General features: G+C 48.6%; 1 protein-coding gene across 1 annotated transcript in view; it reads left to right on the forward strand.

The window, feature by feature from the left end:
• Positions 1 to 12,883, forward strand: part of CSMD2 (CUB and Sushi multiple domains 2) — a gene marked incomplete at both ends in the record, with an annotated part of 666,422 nt that overhangs the window by 503,125 nt on the left and 150,414 nt on the right. Inside the window, 2 exon segments of the mRNA XM_082863599.1 lie at positions 2,500 to 2,702; positions 8,006 to 8,197. Coding sequence (XP_082719725.1) covers positions 2,500 to 2,702; positions 8,006 to 8,197 — 395 coding nt within the window.

Consider the following 12,883-nt stretch of genomic DNA (forward strand, 5'->3'; position numbering starts at 1 on the left):
GAATTCTCTGTATTATCTTTGCAACGTTTCCGTAAGCCTAAAATTAATCTGAAATAAAAAATTGATTAGGAGAGAGAGAGACAGAGAGACAGGCTGGTATCCAAGTTCTGCTCTGGGAAGTGGAGGTGTAGGCTCACCCTTGCCCCCACTGCAGCTGGACCAGTTTCCCGAAGATCCTGCCATAACCCCTGACCTTTATTTCCCACACACACACCTTTTTTAAGACTTAAATTTTTAGAGCAGGCTTACGTTCACAGCAAAGCTGAAAGTACAGAGATTTCCCATTCACCCCCTTGACCCACACCTGCACAGCTTCCCCCATCATCAGCATCTCCCATCAGAGTGGTACATTTGTTAGACCTGATGAATCTACATTCATTGACACATCATTATCACCAAGAATCCATCATTTATATTAGGGTTTGCTCTTCGTGCCCATATTCTATAGGTTTGAACAAATGTGGAATGACATGTATCCATTATTACAGTATCATAAGAGTATGTCCACTCCCCTAAAAATCCTCTGTGCTCTACCAGTTTATCCCCTCTCCCTGATCTAGCCTCTGGCAATCACTGACCTTTTTACTATTTCCATAGTTTTGCCTTTTTCAGAATGTTACATACTTGGAATCATACAGTATGTAGCCTTTTCAGAATGGCTTCTATCACTTAGTAATATGGATTTAAGGTTCCTCTGTGTCTTTTCAAGGCTTGATAGTTCATATCTTTTTAGCACTGAATAATATTCCATTGTCTGGATATACCACAGTTTATTTATCCATTCATCTACTGAAGGACATCCTGGTTGCTTCCAAGTTTTGGCAATTATGAATAAAGCTGCTATAAACATCTGTGTGCAGGGTTTTGCGTGGAAATCAGTTTTCAACTCCTTTGGGTAAATACCGACGAGCACAGTTTCTGGATCGTACGGTAAGAGTGTGTTTAGTTTTGTGAGAAACTGCCTAACTGTGTTCGCAAGTGGCTGGACCATTTTGCGTTCGCACCAACAGTGATGAGAGTCCCTGTTGCTCCACATCGTCATCCGCATTTGGTGCTGTTCTGAATCCTAGCCATTCTAATGAGTGTACACTGGTATCTTATTGCTTTTTTCATTTGCATTTCCTCGATGACATACGATGTGGGACGTCTTTTCACATGCTTATGTGTCATTTGTATATCTTCTTTAGTGAGGTATCTGGTAAATGTTAGCCCACTTTTTAATCATGTTATTTGTTTTCTTACTGTTGAGTTTTAAGAATTCTTTGTATAGAATTGGCTCTCCATAGCTGCACGTTCAGGATCCACCGATTCAACCTACCTCAGATGGAAAATATTTGAAAACAATCCACAAAGTTCCAAAAAGCAAACTTGAATTGGCCGTGCACAGGCAACTATCTACATAGCATTTACATTATATTTACAACTATTTACATAGCATTAACATTGTATTAAGTATTATAAGTAATCTAAAAATTATTTAAAGCATACAGGAGGGTGTTCTTTGCAGATACCAGGCCCTTCTGTATGAGGAATTTGGGCACCCTCAGATTTTGGTATCTTGTTATCTTTTGCAGAGCAGCAATGTTTCATTTTAATGAAGTCCAGCTTATCACCTGTTTTCTTCATGGATTGTACCTTTGGTATTGTATCTAATAAGTTATCACTATACCCAAGGGCATCTGAGTTTTCCCTTATGTGATCTTCTAGGAGTTTTATAGTTTTACGTTTACACTTAGGTCTGCGATCTGTTTCGAGTTAATTTTTGTGAAGGGTATAAAGTCTGTGTCTAGATTCATTTCTGCATGTGGATGTCCAGTAGTTTCAGCACCATTTGTTGAAAAGACTATCTTTGCTCCTTCGTTAAAGATCAATTGACTATATTAATATGAGTCCATTTCTGGACTTTTGATTTATTTGTCTGTTATTTCACTGATATCACACTATCTTGATTACTGTAGCTTTATAATGAGTCTTGACATTAGGTAGTGTCAGTTCTCCAAATGTGTTCTTCTTCAGTGTTGTGCTGGCTCTTCCAGATCTCTTGCCTCTCCATGTAAACTTTAGAGTCAGTCTGTCAGTATCCACAAAATACCTTGCTGGGCTTCTGACTGAGTACTTGTTTTTTTACCTCTATCCTTTATCCCCAGATCCTGCCTTCTCAGCATCCCCTTCCAGCTAGAATGATAGGGATAGGGGCTCAGGAGTGAGGCCTGGGGACTGCCGTGTAGAGTTGAGGAGATGGGTGGGGTTTTGCAGTGGCAACCGGAAGCTCCACGATAATAAACAGGATGCCCCAAATCTACCCTCCCTCACCCTTGTTCCCATTTTCTGGTGACCGCCAACGGGTGGAGCAGGCTGGATGGAAATTGAGAGGATAATTCTCTCTAATCCTCTTCCTTCCTGCAAGTCTTTCTTAGGTGCATGACTTTGCCTGACCGGAAGCCCCTGGAAAGAAGGGGCTGAGCCCCGAGTGACCGCCTGCTTCTTCTCTCCGTTCAGACTCCACTTCCTGGTCTTTGACACGGAGGAGCTCCACGACGTGTTGCGCATCTGGGATGGGCCTGTGGAGAACGGGGTTCTGCTGAAGGAGCTCAGCGGCCCGGCCCTGCCCAAGGACCTGCACAGCACCTTCAGCTTGGTCGTTCTGCAGTTCAGCACCGACTTCTTCACCAGCAAGCAGGGTTTTGCCATTCAGTTCTCAGGTCTGTGCCCACCTTCCGCCAGCTTCCATCCACCAATCCTGCCGTAACCCCCCTTCCTCCTCCCGCAAGTCCCTTCTTTCCTCCATCTCTCCACTCGGGTAAAGACATTTATTGAGCGTGTGCTCTGTGCCTGGTCCTTGGGTAGTGCTTGTTCCGATATCTGCGCCGAGCTTACTCTGAGGGGAGGGGAGACAGGTAGGTGGATAAACACTGACATACAAATCAACGAGTATCTGGAGGGAGAAACGTGAGCTATAATGGTCACCTTGGAGCATCAAGGAAGATGTTCCAGGAAAGGTGATGCCCAAGCTCCAACCGGAAGGGTGAGTAGAAGTTACAGAAGAAAAGACAGTATTTCCAGGAGGGCATAGTCAACTGTGACGTGGATTTCGAGTTGCCATGGAGTTGGACTTGGAGGATTCGTGGGTCCTTATTAGATGAGAAAGAGAGAAAAGGGCATCCTGGGTGCAACGAGCGTGTGAATGTGTGAGAGGCAGGATAACGGGCTCTGGAAGTGGAGGGTTGTCCACTGTGGCTGAAACGTGGAGAGTGGGGAGGGAGGCAGGGGAGGGACAGCTGACACTGGCTTGGAGCACAGTCACAGAAGAGCTGAGCTGACACGTCACACACTCTTGTTCTTAGTCTGGTGCACGTCTCAGGAAGGACCGGAAGCCAAATACGAGTCATCTAAATTCAATTAATTATGTGCTGCGGTAGCCAGCTATGGAGGAGCGTGACAGCGAGCTACCAAAAATGGGCAATGCTCAAACATCCAAGTCCCAGTACTGGCTCGTTTCTATGATTGGTCCTGCCTCTCCCTGCGATGCATCATCTCATCTCCTCTGAAGTGCCTCTTCCATCGCTCATCTCCCTGCACGAGTGACTCTGCCTCGGTCTATGCTTATGTTTATTATACAGCAGCTGTCTTCATTACCATCTCCTTACTCCACTGTGTGTATGTAAGAGGGGGGTTTCCATGGTGATGCCAGAGCGAGGCTGTGTGGCACCTGGGCCATGGCTTTGCCTCCACACTCTCACCTGGTAGGTGTGTCAGCTAAGGGTGGTTGGGTATAGCTCTAGCACCAGTAAGGCTGCAATGGCATTACAGAGCCTACTTCTAGCTCTTTCCTGCCTCTGTCTTCCCCATGGAGACGAGCATTTAGCAGCATGTGTGGCAAATGAGGGTCTCCAGGATCATGTTCCTGTGTACTCATGAACTTGCCCACTTAACGCTCATGCAGGCTGCCGGCCTCTCGAGGAATAGCTCCTTGTGGAGTTCATTGGGAGTCTTCTGACTGGAAATCCCCACACCCATTCACCCATGGAGAGGGTCCCCGGGAACCAGTGAGTAACATTGAACTCACCTAAGGTTAGGGTCCCACTGCGGGGCAACAAGAGAGTCATTTTAGATAAGCATTTCCCGACATCTGTTCCCAGGAGTTCCATGGACAATTCATTGGTATTTAAAGGAAAAGGAAGTCTGTGTGGTCACGTCATGTCAGGAAGGTGCTTAGGTTGAGGCAGACCTAAAGAGGTTATCTGTCATTCGGAGCCTCCGAGAACATTTGTTCTGCTAATGCAGACGCATTAGGAAGGGGTCTGGTAGGTCACAATTCTCAGACATATTTCATCATGGATGACTTTTTTCTAGGCCCTCTCAAGAGACTAGCATTCATGGAACAAACTTTGGAGACTGCTGGGATAAGCAATAGAAGGCTCTCCCAGCAGTAAGGAGAGTAGAATGCTGAAGAGACAGCTCAGTCCGCTCGCTGCGGGGAAGAGAATTGGGAACAATTAAGCCAGACACGTATTTTCTCTGTGCTCAAGCTGATGGGTATGGCTTTAAAAAAGGAAAAAAAAAAAAAAAAGAGCCCATCGTCATACCGGCAAACTCCCCCGTGGATTTGCATTATCTGACCTCCAATGTGTCCTTGCAGTTGCCACGTGGGACAGAGTCCCCGGGCGCTCTGGTGAGCCGGGCCTTCGCCCAGCAGCTTCCGCTGCTTTCTCATGCATTGCCCAACTCGTAGAAGCCCTGTCGTCCTTCAGGGTTCATCTCAGATGCCACTTCTTCCCAAGCTCCCCATTCAGAACAAACTGCTGTCGCCGATAGCACCCCCAGCACTCAACTTCTATTTCTTCAGCACGTTGCCAGTTCCAGGCACCTGGCCTCGCCTGGGAGCTGGCCACCTATTTGCCAGCTCACAGGAAGCTCTTAGAGGGTAGGGGCCACCTCATGCCCATCAGACTCCTGCACAGCGTGTGTATGCAGCAGGAGCTCACTCACCACTTACTGGACCACTGGGCACAGGAAGGCTTGAACAAATGAAAGGGTGTTTTTCTCTAACACAAGAGTTGCTTTGGGCAAGCCACCCTGAACATCACTTAGGCCTACAGACAGGGGAGTGGGCAAAACTACCTGGCCTGGTGTGCTGGTGTACCCGAGGTTTGGAAAAGGTCACCTTCCCTGTTGCTGTCATCGCTTAGCAAATACCAGCACTACTCTAGGGAAGCGAGAACGGCTCACCCCATGTTAACATTATAGTGTGTGTTTGACGGGGGATTGTACAGAAATGCCAGGGACGGTTAGTGCAGGCTTGGCTTTATTGAGTAAACATGACTGTGTAACATCTAACATCCTGTGTGTACTACGCGGATCCAGCCTCTCCCTGGAGGCTTTGCCAAGCAGCTCACATTCAGTAGCATTAAAGGGAGAAAGTGAGAACGAAGAAAGGTGAGCGGGAGCAAAGAAGGAGAGGAAGGCGTAACCACTGCCATCTATAGAGCTGACACCACCCTAAACTCTCTACAACATTATCTCTTATAATTTTCACAAAAACCGTAAAGTACAGGCATCATCATTAATCCATGTTGCAGATGTGGGCTCTGAGGCCCAGAAAGGTTTCTCATTCAAGGTCATCTAGTTAGTAAGTAGCAGAGCCTGGGTCAAAACACCTGTGTCTGATTCCCAGACCTAGGCCCTTAATCATCGCACCCCACTGCCTCCCCTATAAATAATCTTTCTGAGTATGGTCACAACAGTGAGCTATTTTTCTTCCAGGGAATCATGTACATGTGTACGCTGTAAAGCTAGCGATGAAAGCTAAGTCTGTTTTTAATCGGGTAGTAAGAAGATTGGTTCTTGTTTGACTTTATAAATTCAGTAAGTATCTGACGGTGATAGTTTGTTCATTTATTTATTCACCCAAGAAATATTTACCAAACACCACTGTGTGCCAGGTACCACTCTAGGCCGTGGAGATACAGTTGAGATCAAAACAGCCAAGGTCTCTATTCCTGTAGAGATGCACAAGTTAAGAGGCAAACACATGAACTAGCAAGACACATGATCTAGCAAGATGATTACAGATGGTGTTACGAAGAGGACAAAACAGGATAATGTGACAAATTTGATGGAAGGGGGTTAAGGGATGAGCCCAGAAGGTGACCAAAGAGGCCTGTATGAGAAGAGGCTATTGGAGCTGAAAACTAAATGACAGGATGGAGCTGACATGGGAAGATGCATGGCAAGAGCATTCCAGGCAGAAGGGCCAGCAGGTGCAAAGGCCCCTGGGGGCAGGGATGGGGGAAGATGGAAGGGGCTAAGCTGGCTGTACTGGAAGGAGATTTTACCAATGTGCCTGGAGCATAGTGATAGCAGATCATGGAGGGTGTTAATGATTTAAAGCTGGAGCAAAGCAAAGGGTAGGTTTAAAATGTGATCTCAAAAGAGGAGAGTGTGAGAGACCATAAACCAGGGGTGGGTAAGCTTTTTCCGTGAAAGTACAGGTGGTAAATCTTTTTCTGTGAATGTCCAGGCTTTGTGGACCACATGATCTCTGTCATAACAACTCCACTCTGCTGTCGGAGCATGAAAGCAGCTGTAGACAATATGTAAACAAGTGAGCATGCCTGTGTTCCAATAAAACTTTATTTGTAAGAACAGGCATAGAGCCAGATTTGGCTGTGGGCCTCGGTTTGTTGCATACTGTCTTAGCCGTTACTGGGTGTAAGGTATTAGATACTCCAGCTCCCGACTCGTCCATGCAATCCTAGATGGTATAATTAGTGCTGTTAGTGTATACAGTTGCCCTGGGCTTTTCCACCGAAGTCATCCTAAAAGCAGAGGAGGTGAATGTATATCCCCAGGAGATCTGAGGGATGTAGGAAGCCTAAAATCTCTTTGAGGCTTCCTGGTTTGCCTCAGAACTAATGTGAATCTTACATTCTACTCCATAATAAATTCATTTGTCTTAGTGTAAAAGTTATTTTTCCCAGAATTTCTGAGAAAAACTGCCAGAATTTCTGAGAAAAACAAGCCAATGAACATTATGGGTCCTGTGTCCTCCAGAACCTCCTGTCCCTGGGGCCTGCCAGCCACAGTCTGTGAATGATGACGCAGGCGGGGGCCGCGGAGGCAGCTGCCTCAGAATCTTTTCTCTGGAGTTCCTGTCGCACCGTTTCCTTTGGTGTGTTTTCTCATGCTGCATTTTGTCCATTTGTTCCCTCAGTTGTGCTTTTATTATTTATTCCTCCCTTCCATCATTCATTTGATGTTTGCTCTTAAAACACCTTCTCTGTATTATGCTGTCTGGTATTAGACTACAAACATCTCCCAAATTCCTGAGTTTTTAGAATTTTTAATACACCCCCACTATTTATACTTATTTTGAACTCTACTTTGCCACTTGCTACAAACACCAGAATTCTCTCGGGTTTCAGTCTGATGAGTTGTTGGTGGTTCGCCATACAAGGGAGAACATGACCTTCACCCGACCTTAGTAACTCCAAGCATCTTCTCAACCACTGCTCAGCATTCAGGCAGGACAACTCCCAAACTCCTTTGCAGACCTTTCTGGTTGAATATTGGAGTTTATGCTTAATTACCTTGTCACTCCCTCATACGGATCATGTTAGCTACATTTTGCAAAATTGCAAAGCTAATCTTTGTAATAAGGCTTGTATCGTTATAACAAGTTGAACTCAGTCCTACAGTCATAGCGGTGCAGTCATGCTTAACTCATAGTGTAGTATCCCAGGACAGGTGGATGATGGTAATGGTGAGGGTACCAGTAGAATAAGTGATGGTCACAAGTAGTGGTGGAGGTGGTGACAGTAATGGGTGTGAGAACGGAGATGGTGGTGCTGTTGCTCCCGCTGTTACACCGGCGGGAGGTAATGGAGATTCCAGCAGTGGCCCTGGTGATGGACGTGGTGATGTCAGTGAGGGTGGTGAGCCAGGAGCCTCACTGTCTGGCAGACACTTAGGCAACCCGACTTCCTCCTCTGTTTTCTTATCCCAGTGTCCACAGCAACATCCTGCAATGACCCTGGGGTCCCCCAGAATGGGAGCCGGAGTGGCGACAGTTGGGAAGCCGGTGACTCCACGGTGTTCCAGTGTGACCCCGGCTATGCGCTGCAGGGAAGTGCAGAGATCAGCTGTGTGAAGATCGAGAACAGATTCTTCTGGCAGCCCAGCCCACCAACGTGCATCGGTACAAAGCAGCTGCAGTGTGAACCCTCCCCTCTGGTCCCACCACTTGTGTGCTCCAGACCTCCTACCCCCTTAAGTGGCAGCTGCATCTTGAGCCTGGCCAGGAGAGTCAGAAGAGCTGAAGGTCGCAGAAAACTCAAAGTCTACTCTGCTTCACGTGTCTATGTGTACACACACTCACTCGCATTCACACACCCACACTCTACACACTATGAATCCTTCACTCTCCAAAATGGTCCCAAAGATTTTTAAGCCAGGTGTGCCTGTCCCTCTTCTCCTAACCCAGACCCTATAGATTGGAAGGAGGACTGTGGATCACCTCAGCTAGCAAGGGTCTTCAGGTTCTGAAATGACCCTTCTATTACCTGGAGTGCTAGAAGGGCACCCACAGACCTGGAGGTAAAGGAAAGACCTTTGCTCTTCCTCTTGGCAAGGAAATTATTGGTTGCCTGGATTTTGGTTCTCCAGGTCTGTCCTTAGTCCTTAAATCTCCCCATTTGCCAGATGAAGCAGTGGAGGCTCTGTGATGTGTCCAAGGTCATGTAGCTCGTAAGGGTTGGTGCCTGAGAAATCGATCCTGCTCCCCAGTTCCTTAAGGCTGGGAGGAGGAAGGAACTTGAAGGGAGAGGAGGACAGGAAAGAAAGAGAAATTGATGGAAACAAACGTTCCAGGGGCTCACGTCCACATGGCTCTTTTCCTCAGGTAAAATACTGAGTGCAGTTCTCTGCTGTATCAGCGATGGCTCTTAGAAGAGACCAGTAGTCGTGGAGTCCTTACTGTGTGCAACTGGACATTTACTTACGCAACCTCACTTAACTTTCCCTGCAGCTCTCTGTAATGAGTACCGTTCCCTCATTTCACAGCAGAGGAGACCGAAGCTTAGGCGACTTTGAGGATCTTGCCTCAAATCCCAGAGCCGGGATTTGGCAGAGTCAAGAGTCACACCCACATCAGTCTGAATGCAAAGCTTTTCATTTTCCTACCTCCCACACTGATTCCCACCCCGGAGATGGGCTCAGGGGACTTCCTGAGATGCACCCCAGCATTGCCCACCCCGGCGACGCCCTGCACCTCTTTGCACACAGACTCAGGGGAGGCGCTGTCCAGGCATCTGAGGACTGGCCTCTGCTGGGCATACTCTGAGGCCTGGTGTTGACACTAAGTCCTGTCCCTCGGTGGCAATGAGGAGTCACATGGGTATGTGTGGTTGGATCTCCGTGAATGTACTGCAGGCAGGAAGGCGAGACCTGGGTTTCAGAGCAATCTCAGTTCTCAACTATGTGTTGTGATACGTTGAGAGAGTATAGGATATTGAAGAAGACAGATCCAGGTTCAGTTCCTGGCTCTGCCATTTACTAGTTCAGTAGCCTTGGGGAAATTACTTCAACTCTCTGACCCAGTAAACGGGCAACCAGCAGAGCGGAGAGGTTAACTCAGCTTTCGTTACCCACTCTTCTGCGCTCGGCGTGGGGAAATGTTCCTCGCAACTAAGTGAACACCTGCCTGTCCTCTCAAACAGTCTGGAAGTCCCAGTGACAAGCCCCTAATTTCCAGCTCCCTTGGCAGTCTGCCAGGACGGTCTGGCTGGTCTTCATCCCCCTTCATTATAGGGAGGAAGCAAAGGGCGATAACAAATGTTCATGGAGTATCATCCCCATGACAGGTGCTGGGATAGACGTTGTACCTACGTATTCACAAGTGAAATCACCGTGCATAAGTTTAGAGCTTGGGTTCTGGATTCCAGCTGCCTGGGTTCGAGTCCCGCTTTACCATGACAAACTGTGTAGCCTTAGACAAATCACTTCCTCTCCCTGTGCCTCATTTTCCTGCCCTGTAAAACAGGGAAGATAATAGTACCTATCTCATGGGGTTGTTTTTTGTTTTTGTTTGTTTGTTTGTTTTGTTTGTTTGTTTTTTTAAATTAAAACCTGTACACTTTTTAATTTTATTTTATTTATTTATGGCTGTGTTGGGTCTTCGTTTCTGTGCGAGGGCTTTCTCTAGTTGCGGCAAGTGGGGGCCACTCTTCATCGCGGTACGTGGGCCTCTCACTGTCACGGCCTCTCCCGTTGCGGAGCACAGGCTCCAGACGCGCAGGCTCAGCGGCCATGGCTCACGGGCCCAGCCGCTCCGCGGCATGTGGGATTTTCCCGGACCGGGGCATGAACCCGTGTCCCCTTCATCAGCAGGCGGACTCTCAACCACTGTGCCACCAGGGAAGCCCACATGGGGTTGTTTTGAGAATTGAATAAGATAATGCTGTAAAGCACTTAGAACCATGCCTGGTTCATAGTAAACGTTGTGTATGTTAGAGGCCATTATCGTCATTATTCTTTCTCTTTTTTTTATTTTATAGATTAGATAACAGAGGCTCAGAGAGGTGGGATGGTCTTGCGCAGACTCACAGTTAGGAGGTAGCCGGGTCAAAAGTGGAACCCAGGACTGTGTAACATCGAAATCGTTGGTCTTTTTCACAACTCTCACCTGTCGGCACAGCCTGCCCGCTTTTTAGCCGCCTGGAATGATCACCTGTTCCCATTCCAACCTGGGCAACGTGGTTTGTAAGGTCAAGCCTGGGCCTGAGGATGGAGCCTGCCTTCTCCTTCTAACTCAGTGGGGAGCAGACTGGGCCTGACGGTGGGGCGAGGGGGCGCCAGTGCCCAGGATTGGAAGAGAGGCCTGGCTTCTGGTCCAGCTTGGTTGAGTACCCGCTGAAAGGATGGGGTGCCACTGGGATGTCACCAAGGCCTCATTTAGTCTCCTGCAGCTCAGTTGTCCTGCTGGCCAGTGCCTGGGCCTAGAAGGGAAAGGGGGACTTTGTGCCCCTCTGCCAGCCCCGCCCAAGCAGCGGGACCTGTCTGTCCTGTGGGTGAAGCAGCCCAGGAGTCCAGCCAGGGCCTTGAAGACAACTGGCAGAGGGCGGTGAGGCCCACGCCGGGGTCCTGAGTGGGAAGCGGACGCCTGACTGTCCGATACTGGGGAGCCATCTGGCAGGGAGCTGGGCCAGGGTGGGGGCCACGAACCCAAACACACTGAGGGCACTTTGGGGGTTGGCGGAAGAATAACGAGAGCAGTTTTGAAACACCCAGATTCACCCCACCTGCGGCAGCTTAAGGGAAGGAACCCCTGGGCTGTAAAGGCAGGTCGTGCCTAGCAGCCCTTGCCCAAATGGAGGCATCATTGGGAAGATGCCACAGTAGCTGGAACTGCTGCCATGACTGGGCTTCCTACTCTCACTGGCTGCGTCACTGTGTTTCTAGCCCAGACTCGGTAGGGCCACTCTGTGGACTGCGCTGTGTGGTCTTGCTTTGTTAAGTCCAATGTTTTATCCTTATCAGGCAGGCCTCTAGTCTGTCCCATCCATCCAAACCATCTTGTCTAGAGAGGGTTCAGTGGAGAAGAAGTGAGTGAGATACAGGGCAGACCACACTCGAGGGACCATCCTCGCTCCTAGAATCTCTTCGCCTGGGGCCCCGCCCCTGCCAGCTTGCAGGGAGGGACAGCCCTCTCCCCTCCCACTGCGGCCAACGATTCCAAGGCAGTGCAGAAGAATGGGGAAGTGACGGACTTTGGGACCAGGCAGATGTGGGTCTGAGTCTCAGAGTGCCTCTGGGCAAGTTCCTTAACCTCTCTGAGCCTCAGTTTCCTCCTTTCTGAGTCAGGAAGAATAATCCATAGCTCAGCAAGTTGTTATGAGACAGAAATGAGATAACGGATCTAAAATGCTGTACGTGTGTCTGACATTTAATAGGTGTCCACTTGAGTGTTTCTGGTACTCAAGTTGGTACTTGAGATATATTCTCCACAGAAAAAAACCCACACTACTCAGGACGCCTCGGGCTTTGTGTTCAGCCACGTCAGGGCTTTAATGGCCTGGTCTGAAGACCTACCATTTTGTAAAGAGACCCTGCTGGGGATTGATCCAGCCCTTTAACCTCACCCCGAGTAAAGCTACACTGAGGCAGTAAAGCTCAGCCCTGGGACAAGCAAACGGCCGCTCTAAAGTTCAGTCCTGGATGTACCCTTGGCTCCCACCTCCATGTCCATTCCTGTGGGCTCACCATTTGCGTACAGTACCGCCAACCTCCATTGCTGCCCTGAGGTTTTCAGACCAAGCCATGTTTAGAGTGTCAGCCATCTTTTCCTGTTAGCGGCCCCATACACCCCCAGCCTCTACTTTATCAGACCCTCATGCTATGGAGCAATAACCCAGCCATTTGGGGGAGACCCTGATTCAGGATCTGGGAAGTACCCCCAGAGGGCTCTGGATGAATCGCTTGCTGTATCCCTGGCCACCTCCCCACTCCCTGCCCCTGGAAAGGCCCGTCATCTCAGGGGAGGGGGGCCACTGTGGACTAATTGGGGTTTTGTAATATCTCCGTACAACAGAGGAACACGTGATCTCTTGGACAAAGGCCTTTGAGAAAATTGGAAGGTATCTACAGCCCTAAGAGCACTGGCAGTGTAGGAGGCCAGGCACACTTGGCAGGTACACGATTGCCTTCCGCTCCTCCTGACATTAAGTGCGCTGGGACTCGTGGTAAATACCCACAAAGCTTGCCCAGAGACAGGGTGTGAGGCCCTGGAAGGAGACCGTGTATTTCATATCTAAAAGCCTAGTGATGGCTCTATATATTGACTACGTACGGTATGCCAAGTGCTTTAACAGACATCTCTAAAATCTTT

Source organism: Leucopleurus acutus, assembly GCF_964270905.1.
Source record: "Leucopleurus acutus genome assembly, chromosome: 2".
NCBI classification, from domain to species: Eukaryota; Metazoa; Chordata; class Mammalia; order Artiodactyla; family Delphinidae; genus Leucopleurus; species Leucopleurus acutus.